General features: G+C 47.1%; 1 protein-coding gene across 3 annotated transcripts in view; it reads left to right on the top strand.

Annotated features, from left to right (window-relative positions):
- The window catches only part of Vps35l (VPS35 endosomal protein sorting factor like), a 109,576-nt gene that overhangs the window by 36,537 nt on the left and 48,589 nt on the right, over window positions 1–24,450 (top strand). For all 3 annotated transcript variants that reach the window (XM_052761151.1, XM_052761153.1, XM_052761152.1), the window contains 7 exons: window positions 4,195–4,272; window positions 4,663–4,785; window positions 13,206–13,252; window positions 14,606–14,717; window positions 15,616–15,732; window positions 17,570–17,623; window positions 20,165–20,245. In XM_052761151.1, the coding sequence (XP_052617111.1) occupies window positions 4,195–4,272; window positions 4,663–4,785; window positions 13,206–13,252; window positions 14,606–14,717; window positions 15,616–15,732; window positions 17,570–17,623; window positions 20,165–20,245 (612 nt within the window). The remainder of the gene's footprint in view (window positions 1–4,194; window positions 4,273–4,662; window positions 4,786–13,205; window positions 13,253–14,605; window positions 14,718–15,615; window positions 15,733–17,569; window positions 17,624–20,164; window positions 20,246–24,450) is intronic.

Below are 24,450 nucleotides of genomic sequence, written 5' to 3'. Positions count from 1 at the left end.
TTTGGGCTGCTGTGGTAGTTGGGAGACAATTGGGGCCCTCTTACCCTCACTCCGAAGTAACGCAGCTCCGTGCTTTTACCTCATCCAGCTTTTGGTTTCTGAAGAATTCAGCCCACGGAGCCGTTTTCCTCAGCCCCACAGGGGCTTCTGCCCTGACAGTGGGTCTTCTGCACTTGCCCCATGGACCGCGTGCACCTGTAGGGAGGGGTTCTAGTAAGTCACAGGCTTCCTGGAGGACAGAACCACAGTTACAGCTTTGTGCAGGATCTGTGTGCTTGTGAGTGGTAGACCAGGGCCTTCCAGTGATGTCTCGTAAGTGAGGACACTCTGTGGCCAAGTGTCACCAGAACACCTGTCATTCCTTCGAGTCAATAGCAGACATCCATCATGAAGGACACTTTCAGAGGGAAGAGAAAACCATCCATCAGAGCGTACCTGCTCCTCTGTAATGGGTGAGGTACAGCGTGGTTTTGTGCTTGAAATTTGAGGTGGGTTTTAAACTCAGAAATATCGGAGCTAAACTTTTGACTCTATTGAAGCTTGACTCATCCCGCATTAGAGTTTGATGATGACTTCCTGTGCTCAAAACATTGTCATTTCCTGTATGCAAAACATCCCCGTCCTCTAGGAGATACCAGGGATATCCTTGTTTGCATATTTGCGCTCCATTGCCTTTCACCTTATTAATTATGGCAAGTTCTCTCCACTTGATTGACCCCTGTTGGAAAATAGACTCAGAATCACACTAAGGATGATGCTTCTACTGATTAAAGAGAAGCCAAAAGAGAAACACACATTCTTTACAAACCTGAGGTCTGAAGCAGCCTCCTTGAGCGGGGAAAGGGTAGTGCTCCTTGCGGATAAAGTGGGAGATAAGGATGAGATACTGAGGAAGAGGAAGACCCCACCCCAAGAGGCTGAGGGAGTGTCCTGTGTTGGTGACGTCATGTTATCAATGCAGGCACTGTAGGCACCCCCCCCCCCCCATCGAGTAATTAAGTGTTTTGACAAGAAGAATTAAGAGGGTTGATAAGGTAAAATGCTAGCAGGTGTAAGTAAGGTCCTGGGTTCAATCCTGGGGGGTGGTGCACATTAGTAAGGATGTTTTCGGTTGTAAGTGGCAGAAACCCACTTCAGACTATTGGCTTGTGTGGTGGTTAATCTTGATTGGAATGAGAGATGTCTAGGAAATTAGTGAAGCACATCTGAGTGTGTCTATGAAGGTGTTTCCAGAGACAGTTAGATTGTGAGGGCTGTGACCTGACGCATGGGTTAGTCATTGATGGACGTGTAATACGATGGTGGTACTGGGAGATGGTGGTACTGGGAGATGGTGGTACTGGGAGATGGTGGAAGCAAAGGTGGGACTTGTTGGAGGGAGTAAGTCATTGAGGGTCTGCATTTGGGAGCCGTGTCTTGCTCTGGTTCCCTCCCGTTCCTCACTCCTCTTCCCTCCACCACACACTCCCACTACCACGATATTCCGTCCTTACACATGGGATCAAGTGACCCTGGAGTGAGCATTCTGAAACTGAGCGAAGATAATCCTTTCCTCCCTGAAGCTGTCTTCTCAGGCGTTGAGAGAATAACTGATAGAAACCGAGTCTGAAAAATGTCGAGTACTACAGGCCTGGCCAAGTCTAGGCTTTCAAAGTTGGGCGTTTGCTTCATCCAAAATTGGTTTCCTTCTGTGTTTGCTCTTTGTATATAGATAAATCGCAGCAGCTTCTGGCTCCCACATACTGCCTTTAGGAACTATTGTAAGGTGACTTATAAAGCCCCTTTCCCCGAGTAGGTCCTGCTAGTCTCAAAGCTGTTTCTCTAGACACTTAACTTATTTAGGCCACTCACCCATCCATAATCCATCCCGCACCACTGTGACCAAGGCATGGAGTGTGCTTAACTGATTGGGCCCCAGGCATGTGCCCACTCCCAGAACTCAGCTCCGTGGAACTACTACAGTTAGGAAGGATCATCCCTACTAATCACATCCCAGTGTGCTGACGCAGAAGCAGAGGGAAGAAGCAGCAGGTGGAAAGCCGCCAGCAGCCCCCTGTGCTATCCCTGGGCAGGGTGGCAGCTCCCGGAGTCAGACTGACTTCCAAGCTGCTGTTTTGACCCGATGAGAAGAGATCAAAAAGGAACAAAAGCCTGAAGTTATCAGGGGGAGGTTGAGTAGCCCCTCCTCCAGCTGTGGCCCCTGCAGCTGCTCTCCACTGCTTGCCCCTGGGCAGCTTTCCCTCACATCTAATGGAAGGGAAGACAAGACTCAGAACCAGTGGAGCTGGCTGTTAACGAGGTGGCTGTCCTTGCAAATACCACTGTGGCCTTCCCGCTGTTCTGGGAATTTAACCCTCTGGTGAGTCTCACCCAGTTCTGCCCAAAGGGTGGTCGATACCATCCATACCATCGGAACAGTGTCCTTACTGGTAACCACTGACCTGGTGGCATAGGAGAATTCTGTCCCCGTTGGAGGAGCCCAGAGAGCAGCTTCTGGTAGGAAATCTTGTCTTTGGTGGGCAGCCTTTTGGAACTGAGGCCAAGCTGGGAGCTTGGTGTAGGGGAGTGTGATATTCAAATGCTTGTTCCTGGGTGTGATGCCTGTCTTCACTTACTCCGACCCCAGTGCTCTGATTGCCCATAAGGGAGGTTTTTGTTTTTAGCTAGAAAATTAAAATTTTTACTATTGTATTCAAAAACACTTTCTTCTCTGCCTTAGGCACTTTGCTTCAAACTAAAACAAAGGCTGTTTTTTTTTTTTTCTTTTTCTTTTTTTTTTTTCTTTTTTCAAGACAGGGTTTCTCTGTGTAGCTTTGCGCCTTTCCTGGAACTCGCTTTGGAGACCAGGCTGGCCTCGAACTCACAGAGATCCGCCTGGCTCTGCCTCCCGAGTGCTGGGATTAAAGGCGTGCGCCACCACCGCCCAGCTAACAAAGGCTGTTTTTAAATACTGAATTCTAGAGCCAGTAAATGATAGCCTTTTTTTGAGACAAGATCTTACTATCTCCCCATGTAGACCAGGCTGTCCTGGAACTCATAGAAATCCACCTGCCCCTGCCTCCTGAGGGCTGGGATATAGATGTACGCCATCATGCCTGCTCTGGATGATGGCTTTAAAAAAATAATTACTATTACATTCACTTAGTGTGTGTGTGTGGCGGGAGTGGGGGGTGGGGTTGGGGGTGGGGGAGGGGCGCGTGCCATGGAGTCAGTCTTCTGTCTGCCATTTGGGTTCTAGGATCGTACTCAGAATATTAGTTTTGGCAGCAGGCACCTTTACCTGCTGACCATCTCACCGACAGCTGGTGGTGTTTGTTCGCTCTGTGCTTGTCGTATTAAAATTGTGTAAGACACGTTTAAAAGTGTGTCTTTATCTGTGATTGCCTGGTAAAGAACGAGTCTGCATTGTAGTTAGCCATGATATAGAAGCTGAGTATTTTTTACATCCTAAGCTTGGGGGGTTGAACCCAGGGCCTTGTGTGTGCCAAGCATGTGGACCACCACCGTGCCACTCCTCGACCCTCGCCCAATCCTGCTTCATCTACTAGATATACCCGTGAGTGTTGCGCATCCTGCCTGTTGGGAGAGAATATTGTTTTCACCGTCTCGAGAGCACGGCCTCCTTTGTGCTGTATTGATTTGTTCTCTGGTGGTTTCTTCAGAAATACATTCATTGCCCCGAGGGAATTCAAAGATGATCACAAATGTCTTTTTTTTCATTAAAAATAGCTTCTGTGGTTTTTCTCATAAAATTAATACATGTTTATTGAGCGGGAAAGAACATAAGCACAATGATGTAGGCTTTTCTCTAAGAGTGTGTGTGTGTGTGTGTGTGTGTGTGTGTGTGTGTGTGTGTGTGCATGTGTGCACACATGCGTGCCGTGGTGCTTGGAATTGAGCACTAGGGTCCTATACACGTTAGGCAAACACTCACTCTACCTCTGAGCTATATCTTAGCTCCTTTGTTTTCTGTTTTCAAAACTGTACTATAGTTAGGTATGTGGCACACATTTGTAGTCCCAGCACTTGAGAGACTGAGGCAGGAGGATTGTTGGGTGCAAGGCTATTCAGGGCATAGTGAGACCTGGGGTTGGAAAGAAGAAAAGCAGCATGAGGTACATCATCTTATTTGCACCTGGCCCTTGGCTGTTAAGGTGGCTTCACTTTGTTTGGCTTCACTTTGTTTGGTTGCAGGTGGGGATGGAAGTGGCCCCGCACCTCAAGGAAAGCCTCAATAAGAACTTCTTTGACTTCCTGCTCACATTTAAACAGGTAGGAGAGCGCCACAACAGCCGCTCATTGCACCAACTGGGATGGGAGTCAATTCACAAGACCCAGTGGGCTCGCCAAGCTGAGGATCCTTGCAGCTGGCCAGAGTGGCACGAGTGTCTGCAGGGGGTCGTACCCTGTGTTGGGTGGAGGGAGAGTTAACACACATACATGAACAGGAAATGCCTCTAGCCAACCGGCCTTACTTCCTGGCATCTGCTAATCCACGTTCATTGGGTTACTGCTCCAGAACTGCTCAGCTGGGTGGCAAGGGAAACTTGCTATGGGTTTTGTTTTTAAGTACACCACTGCATCCGTGCATGCACTTCCGAGCCAGCCTGGCTTGTGTGATGTGACGCTCCTCCTCTCTGATGTCCCTTTGGTCTCCTGTAGATTCATGGAGACACTGTCCAGAATCAGCTGGTGGCCCAGGGCGTGGAGCTGTTGTCCTATCTCCCTCTGTACTCGCCCGCCATGGGTTGGATCTTCCAGTGTGTCTCCTACCACGCCCCTGAGGTAAGGCCGGTGGGGGTCACCCCTGGGGAGCAGGGCTGGCTCCCCTTATCCATGGTGTGACCCCCTGCTCTGTGTGTCCTGTAATATTCCCAGGGTCCTTTGCTAGCAGCTTCAGTAATGTCCGTGCCAGCCGCCTTTATGGAGAGCTCAGCTCTGTGGAGGGTTCTGTGCTGATTAGCTTGTCATTTCTTGACATTGGAAGGAGAGGAGCTGCTCAGAGAGGCTGCAGTCCTACGGCTGGAGAGTGGTGGCCAGAAGGAAACCTTTGAAATCCTCCTCCAGGGTGGGAGAAGTTTCTCACCTCTTCATTTACCTTCCTCTGCCCCTCACAGTTGGGTGAGGCCTGGGTAGCAGGTGGCACTGTCCTATTTCATGCAAGGGCAAGTAGACCTTTCCTTATTGCTTGCATAATGCTTTCTCCTTTCCCTCACCCCTGCCCCCCTTCTCTTCTGAGTGATACACTCTCAGGAATTAAACTGGTAACAGAAATATGATTTTTTTTTTTCTTCTGGCGATCCCCAGTGCATGCTAGCATGACTGTGATAGATAAAGCCTTCCTGGCCTGCCTCTTGGTGGCTGAGAGGAAAAGGCAGCTTGCTGTCAAATGCAGTGTGGGACAGACAGTTGAGAGGCAGGAGCCTGTTTCCCAGCACAGCCAACACAAAGAGCATGCCTCTGACCGAGCAATACTGCTCTTGTGGGTTGATCCTGGAGAAATAAGCGACGGGCATCTAAACTTATGTTCATGTGGTTGTAATAGTGCAAAACTGGAGGAAGCTAACAGGGCTCAGGTTGAATTCCTGTGTGTGCGTTCACTGGAAGGCTGCGGCGTCATTTGAAACATTGGACCCCATGAGTGGCTGTTCACAGTACATAGCTGAGCAGACGCAGTAGCTCTGCTCACTGCTATGTGGGTGGTCAGCCATGGAATAGCCTAATGTTGGAGTAAGGGCTTTGGTGTTGAGGTGATTGGGTCTGCCCTCAGCTCTATGACCATGTCATAGGACAGTGGATGACTGCTGACTCGCCCCTAGTCACTGAGAGCACTGCATTTTTATCTGTGACAATTGACTAAACCAGGACAGTGCTTTTACTGTGTGGAGTGGGTGTCCCACATACAGTCCTATGTTCAGTGGGGGCGGGGGGTCTTGCTTTGTAGCCTAGGCTAACCTAGAACTCATTATACTCCAGCCTCAGTCTCCTGAGCTGGCATTACAGCATGTGCCATCACACCTGGATAGCTTTGGGACCATCTTAACTGAATTCCCTTTGCCCTGTGTGTAGTTTACTTTTCAGAATCTAAAGTATGAGGAGAGGGGCAAAGACTTATATTTTAGGTAGATATTGTTTTAATCATTTTATAAGCTGATTTCATGTCAGACCGGCCTAAATGGAAGGTAATTTGAAGAGCTGCTGGGTGCTGTGTGGTCTTTAGCAACCACATGTGGCACCCTCCTGGGGGAAAATGTGCCACAAACTTGATTGTGGAAATAGAAACCCTCAGCCTTCCTCCGAATGATTCAAATGCTCCCACAAGAAGGATCAGTGTGTTGAAAATGAGAACACTTTTTTTTTCTTATTTTAATGAAAGGCAAAATCAGATGAAAAAATGAAGGGTGGGTGTCCCCAGATGCCCTTGCGTTTATTTGAAACATCAGGAATCTCAGAGGAATCAGGCTGGGAATAGAACCTTCTGGGGGGAGTACCGCTCTAGGAACTCATCCTGCAGTAGGAGAAGTGACTGAAAAATTAGGTCACCTGAATAATGATCAACTGTGTTCTTGGGGCACTCAGATGAGGGACTTGCAGTATTGTTGCTAAAAAAGAAAAAAAAGTGAATCATTTCTAAATAGTAGATGAAATGATGTTGGTATGGAAAGTGGAGTTGAAGGGACATGTGACTGTTTGGTGCTAAGAGCTGGAGTGAGGCAAGTGGGGGCCAGAGCGGTGTGTCTCTAGCCAGTCGTCCAAATAGGATGTTGTAGAGTCTGGTCACAGCAGTTGGTGTGCACAGCTCAGGCAGGCATGAGTAAAGGGGGAGATGTTGGCTGTGAGTATTTGATGTCTAAAGTTACAAACCGTAATCAAAATTCACAGCCAGATGTGCGGTGGCAGGTCTGTAATCCCAGCGTTTGGGAGGTGAGGCAGGAGGATCATAAGTTTGAGGATTCTATCTCAATGATGATGATGATGATGATGATGATGATGATGATGATGATGATGATAGAAATTAAAATCTAGAAAGGGCAATTATCCAGGAGGGTTTTTCCTGTTATGGTTTGAAGGTGGGATTTTTTCTTCCTTTCTACAGCTAAAATGGGATCATAGTAAGGAAAAGATTGCCACTTCATTTTAGGCACACCATGCTTAGAAAAGAGTGGCCATCGTACACAGCTTGCTGTGAGTGATGGGAATAAATGCCCGAGAAATTATGTGTTGCTGTTTGCTTGAAGGAGGGATTTGGGGGAGGAGGCCTGGCCCCAGCGTCAGTGGTGATTCTCACAGAGTGGCATGGTCCATGCCTAAGTTGCCCAGTGCAGCTTGTAGATGGTGAAGGAGGAGAGAAAAGCATAGCTCAGGGCTGTCCCTGGCAGGCAGACAGTAGGTCTCTTGTGCCTTGGGCTACTGATTTCCACATACCTCAGTTTTGGCATCTGCAAAACAGACCTAATGAACCTTTCTGTAAGGCTGTGGCTTTGGGGACCATGATGTGGGTGGTCCTGGCAGACCTTGTGGAAGCAAATGGAAACCCGAGCTCCCTTGAAGACCAAGGGGCAGCAGGGAGAGACCTGTGCAAATAGGTAGGCTGCGAGCATGGTAAGGGCCAGCAGTACTTGAGGAAAAAATCTGGCCAGCTGGAGTGGCCTGGAGTGGCCGGGGTTAGGCCAGGTTCAGCTGCAAGGGTAGCTGAAGCCACCATCCTGAGAACAGAGAACCTTGGGGGGCGGGGTTTGGAAAGGAAGATGGTCTGAAGAGAGTGGTACTCTGAGGAATGGCAGATGGCAGAAGCATACCAGGTTGGGTCAGGGAGGGGAGAACCATTGGTAGCTGTGCAAAGACAGGAGGAGGGATGGATAAGCATGCTAGTAAGCATCCATCATCCTTAGAGGAAATTTAGAAACGTTGAAAGAAAAATAGCCACCTAGAATCTCGGCATCAGTAAATTGTCAATGTTCTATCAGTAAATTGTCAATGTTCTATCTTGGTGCTCTTGCTCTGTGTGTGTGTGTGTGTGTGTGGTCTTTTCCTGTAGGTGAGTCACTTTACTGTTTAATATTTGAAGCCTTTCCCTCCCAGACCATCAGTCATGTCTGGAGGTGTGTGGAAGGCTGTGTGACCTTGTGGAGTAGGGAGCTGAGTCCCAGACAAAGTGAAATCTTTGAGTCCATCACACAGCCACCCTGCACGATCTCTGTGGGAGCTGATCTGCTTGAATTATCCAAATTCTTCCATGTGCTCTTACCATCCGGGTTTTACAGTTGAAGCAGCCATGGCTTAGAATGCCCTAAATACCACACAGTTGACAATAGTCCAGTCTTTCAGCGTGTCCCTTCTGGGTGTCTCCTGCTAACCGCTGCACCTGAGGTGAGACTTGGGACCCTGATAGACTGTCACGGGGGACTGTTTACTCCAGTGTGCTTCCTGGAAACTCCTTAAACATTGTAAAACAGGGCAGGCAGGGTTACATGTGCCTGTAATCCCAATCCTTGGGAGACTGAGGCAGGAGGGTCACCCCAGTTTTGAGGCCTGCCAGGGCTACATAGTGAATCTGAGGTTGAGGCCAGCCTAGGCTAAATAACAAGACCCTATTTTGAGTGGGAAAGTACAGGGCCGGTGAGATGGGCTGCGGGGGGGGGGGGGGGGGGGGGGGCGGTAAAGACACTTGCCACACAAGCCTGTGACCTAAGTTCCACCCCCAGAACCCACATGAAAGGAGAGAGCCAAATCTTTAAAGTTGTCTCCAGCCTCCACCCAGGCCCCCCAGCATGTGCGTGCCCACACTCACACTCACACTCATATTAATAGTGAACAGCAGCAATAACATGGAGCTGGAATGACGACTTAACAGGTGAGAGCACTTGCTGTGTAAACACAAGGCCCAAGTTCAGATGTCTAGTGCCCATGTAGGAAGGTGCCTCACGTCTGCACATTCCCCTGTAACTCTAGCGCTGTTTGGGGTACAGAGAGAGAAGGATGGCTGGGCTTTGCTGTTCACTAGAGTAGCTCCAGGTTCAGTGAGAGACCCTGTCTGAAAGGAACAGAGCAGAAAGTGACAAGCAGGGCACCCAGTGTCTTCTTCCGGCCTGGGCATGTGCATGGACCTGCACACACACCACACATGTGCACGCATGCACATACATACATACATACATACATACGTACGTACGTATGTACGTACATACACACACACACACCCCACACCTTCTTTATAGACACAAAAGTGCAAGATGAGGCTAACATCACAAACTTCTGATATCTAAGCTTCTGCACACAGTTATGTTCTGTTTGCTTATTGGGGAAAAAATCCCAGTGAAGAGAAATAGCAGGAACAATGGAAGAAAAAAGTTTTAAGCACCCATCTAGGGTCAGTTTGAAAACCGTCTGCCTGGGGTGTGATTGCTCAGCCATTAAAATGATGGCGGCCGACTCATGTGTGCCATGGAAGCAGGAAGGGCTGTCCTTGATTCTGGAGTAGACAAGGTAATTTGCGGTCCAGTGTGTATAGAGTTATCCTGTTTCTGTAAAAAAACAAAACGAAACAGGCTCCTATAATAGTTCCTGATACTCACAGGGCCAAGGTGAAGTTCTAGAAAGACCAGCACCCAAAGTTATCAGTTATGAATAGAAGGGGAGGAGTCACATCTTTCTAGATGCATTTTGATAGTCTGGGAACTTCTGTGGCTAGCCATTTCTTTTACAGTTTTTATAAAAACAATGAAATGTATACATAATGAAATGTAGGAGCAAGGACAGTCATAAGGGTATAAACGAAGACTGACACACACAGTGCATACCTTATGCATTGCGGGTTCTGGTGTGGGTGGATGCCATGTATGTCGAGCTGGGAGGGCTTTGGTGGTGTAGCCTGGCCAGAAGTTTGTGACAGCCTTAGTGGGCTTTGTACTGTTGGTCCTCGTGTCCTTGTGAAAGACCAGAAAAAAATGAAATAAATAAAATTAACCTCTAGTGGATTTGCCTGCTTGTATAGTGCTTGTCTCCATGAACACTTACGGATGTGCCTTTATTCTGTATGACAACACCCCCCCCATGTGTTCTTGAAGACATTTTTGATACATTTGTATGTCTGTGTTGTTTTGTTGTTGTATCTGTATTGAACTGTGTGTGGTGTATGTACTTATTAATGTAGATATCGCCACATTTGAGTAGAGGTAGACGTCGGGTGTTTTCCTCAATTACATTCCACCTTTTTATTTATTTGTTTGTTTGTTTGGTTTTTGAGGCAGGGTTTCTCTAGGTAGCCTTGTTTGTCTGGAACTCACTCTGTAGACCAGGCTGGCCTCGAACTCATAGAGATCTGCCTGCCTCTGCCTCCTGAGTGCTGGGATTAAAGGCACGCTCCACCAACACCCAGCCACCTTTATTTTATTAATTCATTTTTTTAAATTTTTTATTATTGTGTGGGTTGAGGAGGGGTGTTGCATGTGCCACAGTGAACATGTGGGGGTCAGAAGACAGCCTTGTGGAGCTGGTGCTCTGCTCCCAACTTTATACCTGTTCTGGGGAGTGAGTCCAGGTCTCCAGGCTTGTGTGGCAAGAGTCTTTACCGACGAACCATTTTGCCAGCCTTCCACCTTTATTTTGGAGACAGGGTCTCTCGCTAAACCTGAAGTTCATTGATTAGGCTGGACTGGCCGGCCAATGAGCTTCAGGGCTCCCGTCTCCATTCCCTCAGCCTCCAATTCTGATGTGCAAACCATTCTGCCTGGCTTTTCCTTGGGTTCTGAAGATCCAGTCTCAGGACTTTATCCTGCTTAGGAAGCAGGTCCTTCACTGGCCGAGCCATCTCTCCAGTCTCCTAAAATGATTATTCCTCAGTTCATCTTTTTAGGAGCGTTAAGTGGGTCAGGCATGGTGGCCCCACACTTGAGAGACTGAATCAGAAAGATTAAGGGTTGGAGACTCGACTGGGTTACATAGCAAGTTTCAAGTCAGCCTGGGCTACACATCAGGACTCTGTCCAAAAACCTAAAAATGGCCAGCACATTTCTGTGTACGTGCATGCACCTATGCATACCCGCGTGCATGTCTGTATGTTGGTGTGCGTATGAAAGCATGGGACCTGTCTGTCACCTCCCTGTCCTCTCCCGTGTGCCCCAGACATTGGCCCATGTGTTAAGCTTGCTCCTTCAGGAGGTTCTGGATGAGCATTTGCATGCTGTGGATATCACAGTTGTACAGAATTTCCCTTTCCCGGCTTTTTCAGATAGCACGTGGTGTTAGTTGTCAAGAGTGACTTTTCAAGTAGCAGTGTATCTCAAGCGGTCAGGAAGCCATGACAGCATCTTAGCAGTGGCAGGGATGCTTCTGGCTGTCAGGAACAGACAGTTGACAAGCCTGGATGACAAATATAGTTCAGTATGTCCTTCAACAGCAAGGCATTCTGGGCCAGTCAACTTCCATCTGTCTTTCTGTTCTGCAGCCCCCTGCTAGGAACGAGGTGTCTGCAGCCACTCCAACCCTTACGTCATAGTTTAATTTTTTTTTTTCAGAGCCCTTAGAAGACTTCCCACCCTGTCTCAGCAGCTAGAAGTGGGTCACATGGCCAAATCTAAATTCACAAGGAAAGCAGAGTGAGGCTGCAAGGCTGTGGTTGACTATAGTTAGGCAGCTCGGGCCCTCCAGGGAGGGAGCACAGACTGGAGGCCCGAGCAGCAGACCTTTACTGTCTCACAGTTCTGGAGGCTTGAAGGCCAAGGTCTCTCCGGTGAGGCCTCTCTCCTCCATGTGCAGATGGCTGCCCCCTCCTGTGTCCTTTCCTTTATGTACAAACCTCCCTGCTCTCTCTACCTTCTTTCATGAGGATGCCAACCCTTTGGATGTGGTCTCATGCTGATGACCTCAGTTAACCTTAGTACTTCCTCAAAGGCCCTGCATACTGTCTCACTGGGATTTAGGGTTTTTACATGTTGATTGTTTTGGAGCGGGGGTGGGGGTGGGGGGGCGTGATATAACAGGATCCAGTTTGATGTGGGACAGAGTCCAGAATCTGAAAAAAGGAGTCTAAAAGTGCAGTGACAATTACTTTGGCTTCAGGGTTAGATTTAGACATAAACCTTGTTTCCACTCCGTATGAAACACTTGCCATGTCTGGCTTAGCCCATGTCCCATGTGTGCAGGGGTCTGGTTTTCCCAGGCCTCCAGCCCTGTGGCAAAGCATGCAGAAGAGAGGACAGTTATTTGGACATCTGGTCAAGTGCTCATTGTCTAGACCTCTGGCATTAGCCCTTCTGTCTTAGCCTTGACCTTGTCTGTAACTATACAAAACCACTCCCCAACCACTGCCCTAAAGGCTACTTCATGCATTGATTTTTCAAAACAAAACAGAAAACCCAGGAGCTCTTTTGAAGATACTCCATTGCCTTAAGATAGCTCCAAAGCCATTAGTAGTGCCCGGGAGTATACCGCTCTCCTTCAGGGGAAGGACACGCTTGGAACTTAGGAAAGGACATGTGGCAAGGAATGCAGTCTTTGGTGCCGGCACATTGGGGTCATTGTTGACCCTGGCTGCTGCTGCCTGGCTAAAATCTGTTGTGATGCCACGGCTCAGTTTCCTGTCTATGAAATGGGAGAATGGTAGTGCACCTGGGTGGGAGAGGTGAGTCCATAAGAGCAAGCTCTTCTGTGATTAGTGGGCACTGAGCTGTGGCCTGGCATTTGTTGATTGCTTTTTGACTCTGTTACTGAGAAAACCACAGGCCCTTTGTAAGAGTGTCATAGAGACTTTCCCTCCTTGTTCATGCCCAGGATCCAGAGGTGCATCATTCTGTAGTGACACTGTGGGTAGGATGCTGCCACCCATGTCTGACTCGGTGTCTGACCAAGGTCTCACCATCCGTGCCTGGAGAGACTGGCCCTGACCCTGGACTCATGCCTGGCCCCGGCTCTTTTTTTGTTTTGGTTTGGTTTGGGTTTTTTGAAACAAAGTTTCTCTGTGTAGACCAGGCTGGCCTTGAACTCACAGAGACCCACCTGCCTCTGCCTCCCAAATGCTGGGATTAAAGGCGCGGCGCCGCCGCTTGCTTTACTTTCTTACCCTTCCCATCCTTGCCAAGCACAGAGGACTATGAGAAGCTGCATTATGTAAATTGGCTGCTGTTTAGAGTACAGCATTTTGAAAATCTCTTAGAGATGTTGCTTTGTGTCCTCCAAGCTGATGCCTTTCCTCTTAAACTTCCCAGGCTTTGCTGACGGAGATGATGGAAAGATGTAAGAAACTAGGCAACAAGTAAGTACTTAGAAGACTTACAGAAGCACCTGCTTGAAATTGGAGTCAGTGACTCTCTCTCTCTCTCTCTCTCTCTCTCTCTCTCTCTCTCTCTCTCTCTCTCTCTCTCTCGTGTGTGTGTGTGTGTGTGTGTGTGTGTGTGTGTGTGTTATATGTGTTTATGTGTGTCTGAGTTCATGCACAGAGGCCAGAGGGCAGTGTTGAGTGCCTTTCTCTATAGCACTCCATTTTATATTTTGAGGCAGGGCCTCTCATGAACCTGGAGGTCACTGATTCAGTTAGACTGGCTGGCCAGTGAGCCCCAGGTTCCTTCCTGTCTCTGCCTGCCCAGCAGTGGGGTTACAGGTGTTCACCACCACAGCCAGATCTTTATATGGGTTCTGGAAATTTGAGTCCAGGCCCTCATATGTGTGCAATAAGCACTTTACCAGCTGAGCTCTCTCCTCAGCCATGACTTGCTTCTGTTTATTCTTTTGAGCTTCCACTCTTAACATGGGTGAGAGCAAGCAGAGGGGCTGGTTAGACTGTGTGGAGGTTCAGAACAATGCATTGGAATTGTCTGGTCTCAGACCTCAGCCCCATCCTAATTTAGCTTTGTGATCTTGGCTCACTAACCTGACAGCCTTATGCCTCAGTCTTCCTCCTCTGCAAAATGGGGGTGATAATAATAGCCCTTTCTTTATGGGGCTGTGGTAAGTGGTAGGGCCAGGATGCATTCGGTTTCCTGCCTCCTGCCTATGAGGTTCTCTTTGTACTCTCTTGGTGGCAGATACAACACATCCTTGAGTGGGTTTTGTTTTTTCTCAAGTACCTAAAATTCAAGGTCCCTTTCATAAGAAATTTCTTGTATAAAAGAAACATATTTGTAACAAGGACCCATGTTGTTATTGAGCATTCAGTTTTGTTAGAGCATCAGCCTGTGAAGGCTCACTCCTACTTAAGTGAGTTGGACTGTAGCTGATTTTCCTGTCCCTCCGTCCAGTTCATTCAAACATTGTCAAGTGTAAAATATACAGTGAGTCCTGTGGCAGCCTCCAGGGAGTGCCCCTTACTGTGTCTGCTGTTTTGATTGTTTTTTCCTTCCTAACCTTTCCATTAAAAGCTGTCAGTCATCCTTCTTGGTAGTCAGTATATGCCCCGGCATTAAATCTGACTTGCAGGCCAGGTCCAGTGGCAATTATTCATAATTCCAGATTTGAGGAGTGGAGATGGGAAGGCTGTATGTTCGGTGCTCTCCTAGGCTACGTAGAAAGCCTTGCTCTCAATATACAAACAAAAGTAAATAGACAAATAAGTAAATAAAGGACTTGTGTCCCGAGGAAGCTGGAGTGACTTGGCATCTGTGTCTTTCAGTGCTTTGCTCCTGAACTCCGTGATGTCAGCTTTCAGGGCCGAGTTCATTGCCACCAGGTCTATGGACTTCATTGGCATGATTAAAGAGTGCGACGAGTCTGGCTTCCCCAAGGTAGGCTCTCCACGGTGTCTACCTGATTCCTTCGGAGGCTAGAGTCAGGTGTGGGGGCAATGGAGGCCTAGAGGAGATAGGTGAAGGCTCTGTTTCCAAAGGACATGATGGAAGATGGCTGAGATTGGGATCATTAATGTCACGTAACTGTTGTGCCTCAGGTCTTGAATGCGGAAACCATGAATGGAGTCACCATGGAGTATTTAGGAAAGATGTGGTCACATCTTTTTTTTTTTTTTTTTTTTTTGCTCTTGGGCTATGGAGGTGGCTTAGTCAGTAGAGTACTTTACAAGCATGAGGACCTGAACTTGATGCCCATATAAAAAGCCAGGAATGGTAGGTATCGTGTGCTTGTGCTCCCAGAGCTGGGGAAGTGGATAGATACAGGCAGATCCCTGGGGATCACTGACTAGTCAATCTAAGTGGTCATTCCCAGGTCCCAGTAAGAGACCTAGTCTCAAAAACCAAGGTGGACAACTCCTGAGGAATGACACTCATTTTGATCTCTAGCCTCTTCCTGCATACACACACACACACACACACACACACACACACACACACACACATTTTCTCTCCATTCCCCAATTAGTGAAAACATCCTCCAGTACTATACATGACGTGCGAATTAGAGCACTACTCTAAGCCAGCTCACTTTGGGTGTGTACTGGGAACTGAGCTCAGGTTCTCCCATGCTAAGTGCAATCTCTACCTGAGATGCTTTGGCAACTCCTTGAGTTTCATGGAGTTGTTTGGGTGGATATGTAAAACTTTAGAAAAAAGCCTTAGGAAGATTTTCCTGGAGACAGATGACATGTTGGAGCCTTTTCTTTCTCTTTTTAAACCTTGAGATATTTTGACTTAAAATCCCTTGTAACATAACCGTTTGCTACTTTCTTAGCATCTTCTTTTCCATTCACTGGGGCTAAACTTGGCCTTGGCTGATCCTCCTGAGAATGATCGACTTCAGATTCTCAATGAAGCTTGGAAAGTCATCACTAAATTGAAGAATCCTCAGGTGAGTGGCCATTTAGACCTAAGATCCACTAATTTTTGTAGAAGTTATACCATATACACTTAAATTTTTTTTAATGTGTGCGGGGGTTTTGCCTGCACGTATGTCTGCACCATTTGTGCGCAGTGACCGTGGAGGCCAGAAGAGGGCATTGGGTTCCCTGGAACTGAAGTTATGGGTGGTTGTGAACCACCATGTGGGTGCTGGGAACCAAACCTGGGTTCCCCACAAGAGCAGCTGAGCCGCCTTTCCAGCTCCAGACATTTTACTTTTAAAAACTGAGCTTTAGCCATGTAAGGTGACTCAGATCTGTATTTGCAGCACTTAAGAGGCTGAGGCAGGAGGATAAAGCATTTAAGACCAGCCTGGGCTATATAAGGGTGAACCTGTCTCAAAAAACAAAACCCAAATAATAACAACAAAACAAATGAATAAATGAGATTTCTACTAATCAAACTTAAAAAAAAAGGAACTCTCCTTGTATCATTTATTAACATTTATTAATCTATAGAGGGAACAAATGACATTAAACATGCTTCTTAATTTTCCTGCCCCAATTATATCTTGTGTCTGATGCCCCAAGAGGCACTAAACACATACAGTTACTACTATTAAAAGCTTTAGATGTCTTCTAGCTGTGCAAAGAGCAGCTAGAGTTCATCAGTCAAGTGTGTATTTCTAAATAGCAATCCACTAGGAGATCCCTAAAGGATTGAAGATCAGTGGTTGAACACCAGGGCTGCCAAAGTCTTACATGACAGCCCGGCTAGTGTCATTTACTGTCGTGCGTGTGATGATGGCCATGGCCATCAGGGATGTGTGTGCACATACATGCACTTGTGTCTTGGTATGTGTTTGCATGTCGGAGGGATGCTTCAGGAGCAGGTCCTGTTCCCACCTTGTTTCTGAGCTGTTCCATGCTAGCTGCCCATGGGCTTTCCTCCTTCTGTGTCTTGTTTGTTTTTTGTTTTCAATCCTGGCTAACCTGGTACTCCGTGTAGACCAGGCTGGCCTGGAACTCATTGAGATCCTGGGTGCTGGGATTAAAAGTGTGCACCAGAGCATCAGGCTTTTTTTTACATGGGTTGTTAGTCTTGGTGGCAGGTGTTCTTAGCTGCTGAGTCACCTCCTAGACCCCTTTAGGGCTTTTCAAACCCTTTTATAGGGTAGATTTACAGCCCTTCTGTAGATCAAATGCTTTATTTTTAAAGCAACAAGCAAACCTTGAATGCTCAGTCAGACCAACCTCCCGGGGTTTTCTGCTGAGATCCTACGGCCAGGGCTCCTTAAGCACGACAGATTTGCATCTTGGCCTAAGGAGCAATGCTGGGGTCAAAGTCTATAGTGAGGGCAGGCTACTTTTTTCCTTTTGTAACTTGCTTTTCATGGTAATGTGTGTCAGTCAGTTAAGCACTGTGCTACTCTGACCCAGCATCCGGTAGAAGCCACTCGAGAGAGGAGGTTTGTTTTGGCTCACAGTTGAAAAGATAGTATAAGGGCTGGCTGGTGAGGTGGCTGAAGAGCAGCAGCGGCTTGTGCTGTATCCTGTCACAGTTTGGTGGATGCTGGAAGCAGAGTCCAGGCTGGAGGCGGGGCTGGGCTACAGCCCTCAAAGGACCACCTCCTCAAGCTCTGCCTCCTATCCGCGATGTTCCATAGCCTCCCAAAAGGCCCCAGCAGTGGGAGCTGTGAGGGACATTCATATTCAAATCATAAGCGTAAGCCAGGCGTTTCCATATTTCTCTTTTGTCAGAGCCCTTGAGAATTTGTCTGTGAACTTGTGGCGAAAGTTTAGTGGTGGTGTGCTCACTCTAAAGCTATTTTTACCTTTCCTTTGTAGGACTACATTAACTGTGCTGAGGTATGGGTGGAGTACACCTGCAGGCATTTCACGGTAGGTATGACTGTGGGGTTGTTTTCCTAAGGGTTTTGTGGTTTAATGGTTACCATAACAACAGAGTCTGGTCACTTAGGAATGTTGCAGTGGTACTTGAGATGGGGTCTCACGGTGTTGTCCAGACAGGTCTCGAAGTCCTGGGCTCAAGTCTGTTGGCAAATGCCACTGGGCCCAGATCTTAAATGTGAAGGTATGGGAGGCGTTAGCATGTGTTGTCAGCAAGTGTGTCCCACACTGGCACATCAGTCTGGGTAGTACCGCATCAGACAAAGCTAAACAGTGGCCCCTCAGGAACTAAGATGCTCAAATGCTTTGTAAATTGCTATGTGTCTAGTAGGCGGTGTTTTCTTTTTTTCTATTTTATTTAATGTGGTTGTTGTTTAGCATTTTCAAATATTCAGAGCCTGCATGTGCTTCCCACCCACAAGCAAATACAGATATTTCTTTCTCTGAGTGCAGACAGAACTATGGATTGGGGAAGATTGGGCTCATCAAAGAATAAGGACTTTAGACGCAGGTAGAAGCGGGCTCTTTTGACCTTCTTACCAGAGTACGCTTGTTTTAGAAACATGATTTTTAAAATGTTTTGATGTGAGTATATGTGGACTCTGTATGCACATGTGGAGGTCAGAGGTCATTACCAGGTGTCTTCCCGTTACCACATCATCACCGTCATCATCTAGAGCCGGTTTTCTTTTTTCAAGGTTTATTTTTAGTGTGTGTGGGGTGGGGTAGAGAATGCATGCGTGTTTGTATGTGCCTTTGAAAGCCAGAGGCATTAGAGTCGGGTCCCTTCAGCTGAGGTTATGGGCTTTTGTGAGCTACCTGATGTGGTCATTGGACTGAAGACTCTGGTCCTTGTTAAAGAATAACAAGTGCTCTGAACTGCTGAGCTATCTTTCTAGCCATCCATCTTATTTTTTATTATTATTGGAGTGAGGGAAGGCTCAGTGTTTGTGTGTATGTTTGCATTCAGAGGCCAGAGGAAGAAGCCTCATACCACTCTCAGCTTCTTTGAGTAGGCTGGTACCCAACAATCCTCCCATCTCCACTCACTCTGTTCCCAGCTATCCCCAGTCCTGGAGTTACAGGATAGCTGGGTGCTAGCGATCTGAACTCAGGTCCTCATATGTGCAGGGTTATGGTTTGGATGTTTGTGTCCACCCTGCCTCCTTGATTCACGGGCTTAAACCTGTTCCCCGAGTTCAGTGTTAAGAAGTGGAGCTTTGTGAGTGTGAGTCATCGACTCTTGTCAACTCTCTCAAGGATGCCAGAATAATTTAGAAAGATGCATCATGTCATGAGAGTGAAGCCCTGTGGGTGGGATTAGTGCCCTTAAAACAAATCCCAAAGAAGTCTGTTAACCCCTCCCATCATGGGGGGGCCTTGTGAAGAGGAGCAGGCTTTCTCCAGACACTGAATCTGCAGGTGCCCTGATCTGAGACTTCCTGGCCTCTAGGGCCATGAGTAGGAAACCTCTGCCATCTTTAAACTTCCTGGCTTATGGTGTTACAGCAGACAGTGCATGAGGAAGCATGACTGGGTTCCTATAAACCATCCTTATGCACATTGAAATTCAAATCTCAAAATTTTTGCTGTCATAAAACAGTGTCTTAGTCAGGGTTTATATTGCTTTGAAGAGACACCATGACCACAGCAACTCTTATAAAGGAAAACATTTAACTGGCTGGCTTATAGTGCAGAAGTTCAGTCCATCATCATCATGGTAAGACATGGCAGCATGCAGGCAGACATGGTGCTGGAGAGGTAACTGAGAGTTCTACATCTTGCACAGGCAACAGGAAGTGAACTGACACATTGAGTGTGGCTTGAGCATATATGAAACCTCAGAATCTGCCTCCACAGTGACACACTTCCTCCAATAAGGCCATACCTACTCCAACAAAGCCACACCTCCCAATAGTGCCACTCCCTATGAGCTTATGGGGACCAATTTTATTCATACTACCACAAATACCATCTCTCTGTGAGTTGAATATGAAGCTAGTCTTCACTTGTTAGCTATATAACAGTAGGCTGTGTTTAGGCTGTACATGGCTGACTCCTGGCATAAATGACTGACGTGAGTAGTTAGGGCAAATGGCTTATAAGGGGTAAGTCTATACCCTTCCCACATAGCCTCACTGCTCACTTTCCAGGCGCTGAGGCAGGAACCTGGGTCAGGTAGGCAGAAAGTAGCCTAAATGACTTTATCTTTCTAGAACAGTGTTCAGTACTGACTTAGAGTAACATAGCCATCTTGAGTGTGGTGGTACTAGACTGAGGATATGGACATGATTTCTTTCCTTGTGTTTATTTTTTCAGAATATTTGAAACTATTTCTTGGAAGGTGTGTGGCATTTTGTTTGTGTGTTTGGTTTTTGGTACTGGGATGAACCCAGGGCCTCACACATGCTGGGCAAGCGCTCACTAAGCTGTCTGCCCAGCCCTGTATCATGAGTGTGTCAGTGTCTTCCTCCAGGAAGAAAGCCAGTGGTCCCAGCCTAACAACAGAGTTGGTTTATGTTCCCTGTATAGAAACGAGAAGTGAACACCGTTCTGGCTGACGTTATCAAGCACATGACTCCGGACCGAGCATTTGAGGACTCCTACCCCCAGGTAACAGAGGCTTCCTTTCCCACTGTGGGGATCTTGTTCTGTTGAATGAAGTACTCATGTACTGATCAAAGGGTACACCCTGGAATCCTGTGTTTAATCTCGGCTCTGCCACGTCCTAGCTTTGGGCCTCACTTTTGTCTCCTGTAAAATGGGGATGGGTACATGTGTGCCATAGCACATGTGCAGGCCAGAGAACAGTTATGGAAGTTGGTTCTTTCCTTTTACTGTCTGAGTCCTGGGGAATCAGACTCAGGTTGTTAGGTTGTTGGCTTTTTTGCCTTCTGAGCCCTCTCAGTGGCTCAGCATTTTTTTTTAATGTGTGCCAGAAAATAAGGAAGTGATCAAACATTGATCTTAGAGTTCTGGACATGGCATACATTGATGGGGATGTGAAAAAGAAGGAGGACAGCTTGAAGAGCCTCTCCCGGGCGGGCTTCCAGTCAGCACCAAAGGAAACCGAGGAGAACTGAGGAGTAGCTGCCCATGTTGGGGTACTTGATTTGCAAGAATGATGGTCTGAGTTCAGATCCCCAGCACCCAAGGAAAAAGCCAAGCATAATTGTGCATGAGGGGGCATTGGGGATTGTTCGCCAGCAGCCTAACTTCAGGTTCGGAGAAAGACCCCCATCTCAAAAGAGTAAAGTGGAGAATGATAGAGGAGAACACCCAGCGTGTTCCTGTGACCTCTGTGCATACACACATGTACATATAACATACACTACACAGACCTACACATATACTACCCATACTTATACACAACATACACTACAGACCCACCCCTACACACATACCACATGTACTACAGACTTACACATACACACAGTCATCACATACACTCCATAGACCTCCACATGCATGCACTACACAGACCTACACACACCACAGTACTCTACACAGACCTACACATAGACACACCATGCATGCACATACACCACATACACCACACAGAACTACACACATACACAGAACGCATGTGCTGCACAGACCTACACACACATGCAAACACACACACACACACACACACACACACACACACACACACACATACACACACACGCCCCAAAAAAGAAAAGCATCACAGATGCGATGTTTGACCCCAGCCTGGATCCACACAGAAGAGACCAAGGGTGATGCTAGGAGGGACCTAGTGAGGCTTTATGAGATTGGACTGTGGGTGACAGAGTCTTTTCATATTAGAGTGAAACTAGCCGAATTTGATAGCAGCAAAGTGGATGCCAGTGACGAAGATTGTTTTAGGAAATGCAAAATGCAGTATTAAGGCATGAGGGCTGTTGTTCTCATGGTTTAAGGGAATTTAGTTTGTCTTTCATGGAGAAAATGCCAGGCACTGTTAGTATTGATCACTGCAATCAATTATCCGAGGTAATCAACTCATGAAGTTTTTGTTATTGTTGCTGTTTGGTTTGGTTTGGCTCACAGTTTTGAAGGTTGCAGACCTCAGGAGTTGCTCCTGTTGGTTACATTGCTGGTCACCCGGAGAACTGTCTCCAATAGCCGTATTTCAGTTTTGAATGAGTGAGCTTATTACGTTTAAGCCAAAGTAAAAGGATAAATACCGAGAGGGAGGTAAATAGGTAGTAAAATGTCATTGAATTGGGTGCTCAGAACATCTTGCAGAAATCGATCAATGGGGAAGTCAGACCCTTTTAAGGCAGCTAGCTGGAGTTCCCCTAGTGAAAGAAAGTGCCAGACAATTCCCTCAGGTGAGGTTTCCGTGTGCATAGTCACGTCATCCAATCAAGTGCTCCCAGCATGCAGCGGACAACCGCAGGGGCAGTTGAGGCTGACACCCTTGGATCAGTCCAGCTTTCTGTCCATGGATGAGCTCCCGTGGATGAACTGTTCTCTTCCCTACCCACAGGCGTTCTTTATGTCATGTGATAAACAGTAACAACCTGTTCTCAGGGACACAGCTTTCAGGCTGTTTTACTGTTCTCTTCCTTCCCTGCTATGGAGTTTGGGGGGGCAGCCCATCCCTAAAGAAGGGGCCTTGGAGGACACTTTGAGACAGACATGCTTGAAATGTTTCCAGAGCCAACTTCTCAGTAAGCTCAAAAGGCACGTGACAATTTACCACGCTATTATACTAGTAATACACCCTTGCCAAGGACAGTGAAGAGACCAGGGATGGTTGAGTCCCACAGTCCCCGATGTGGGCACACCCCAGTAACCTGAGGGCTTCCCACCAGGGCCCCCACCTTTCTAACACTCTGCCCTCGCCCAGTTGTGTCCTTCAGGAAACCAAGACTTTAATACATGGACCCTTGAGCGACACCTGTTCAAACCGTAGCAGATACATTGGTCACATTATTAAAATTTGGGTAAAGAATGTGAAGGAGCTCTTGCTGTAATACTTTCAGCTTTTCTGTAAACTTGAAATTATTACAAAACAAATTTTAAAGTAGGCACACCGTGTTTATAAATTCCACCGTCGTGGGTGGTTGAGTGAGGGGATATAGCAAAGGAAGAAAAGTGTTAGCTTTGGTGGAATCCTCTGAGGAGTAAATGGTGTTGGACAGTGCTTTCAGTTTGCATTGCCAAATGAAATGTTACTGGGGAAAACCCTGTCTTTAAAACCAGAACATACATGTAGCTATGCAAAAATGATTTTGTTTCAAAGGGATTAGTTGCCTTGTATGAGAATATGTGGTGATATATTGTGTATCAAATAAAGCTTGCCTGAGGATCAGAGGACAGAGCCAGCCACTAGATTAAACATAGATGCCAGGCAGTGGTGGCACACGCCTTTAATCCTAGCACTTGGGAGGCAGAGATGCATCTGGATCTCTGTGAGTTCAAAGCCATTCTGGACTACATGAGATTAATTCAGTCTAGGAGAGAAACAGAGCCAGGCAGTGGTGGCTCACACTTTAATCCCAGCACTTGAGATTTCATGCCTTTGCTAACAGTATTTAGGAAGTCATATGCCCTTAATCCCAGCACTAGGGAGGAAGTGAAATGGCTGCGTGGAGAAAGACATTTATGGCATGAGGAGACAGGAACCAAGTGCCTTTCATCCGAGGACTCAGAGACTTTCAGTTAGAGTTTTCGTGGAGACAGGATCTCGCCTCCCATTCGGCCAGTAGTGGTGAGAAGTTTCTCTAGTGGCTGGTTCCTTTGTCTCTGATCTTTCAGCATTTATCCCAATATCTGGCTCCGGGTTTTTTTTTTTTTTTTTTTTTTTTTTTTTGGTTTTTCGAGACAAGGTTTCTCTGTGTAGCTTTGCGCCTTTCCTGGATCTCGCTCTGTAGACCAGGCTGGCCTCGAACTCACAAAGATCCGCCTGACTCTGCCTCCTGAATGCTGAGATTAAAGGTGTGCGCCACCACCGCCCAGAGGTTTTATTTTTCATTGTAAGATTGTTTAGGATTCATGTTACAAGAATATTCTAATACGTTATAATGCCCTGGAACATTGCTTGTCATGAAGTTTTTGCTTTGTTAGAGATATCTCTCATGTCTTACCCGGGCTGGCCTTGAACTCACTATCTTCCTGCCAGTGCCCTGATGAACTGGGGCTACAGGTGCCTACCTTTGTTTCCTGACTTTTGAGACCCTCTTAGTCTTTCCCTCAACTGACCTGGCCAGCTGCTTCCTTAAGAAGTAAGCTTGTGCATTTCTACTTTGTGCTTGTAGAACTTGAGAGATGATATGGTAACAGTTTCCAGTATAAACAAGGTGTTTGTCAGCGAGTGTCCTGGATGGCACCCAAAGGCCAGTAATTATCTTTTATTTAGAAGTAGCATCTCCTTGATTCTCCCAGGCCAAGCCCTTTTGACCAAGACAGTGTATATCTCAGGGTGAAGGCAGTAGACATGAGGCTTTGGGCATTTCTGAGACTTGGCAAGATCTTTGGGGCAGTGGCCCTTGCCTCCAGTGGTAAAACTCCATCATCTTCTTCTCACTGAAGTAATAAAGAAATGCAGGACCATGGTAAACTATAAATGGGGGTGGCAATCTGTGGCCAATACCCACTTGTAGCCCATCACCTGTTTGTGTGAATAAAGTTTTATTGGCATACACTCATCTGTTCCACATTGGTTCTGGGGGCTTCCATGCTTCGCTAATAGCTTGAATAGTTGTGTGGGGCTGTGGACTGGGTTTTTTGTGGTCTCCTAGACCAGCCACAGAGGCCAAGGTGAGATCCAGAGGTGTGGTTGTTGGTAGAGTGCTTGCCTGGCACGT

The sequence above is a fragment of the Peromyscus californicus genome, unplaced genomic scaffold, assembly GCF_007827085.1.
Source record: "Peromyscus californicus insignis strain IS unplaced genomic scaffold, ASM782708v3 Scaffold_4__1_contigs__length_199733344, whole genome shotgun sequence".
In the NCBI taxonomy this organism is placed as follows: Eukaryota; Metazoa; Chordata; class Mammalia; order Rodentia; family Cricetidae; genus Peromyscus; species Peromyscus californicus.
Note: the sequence above shows the minus strand (reverse complement) of the source record. Positions and strands in the feature narration are given on the sequence as shown.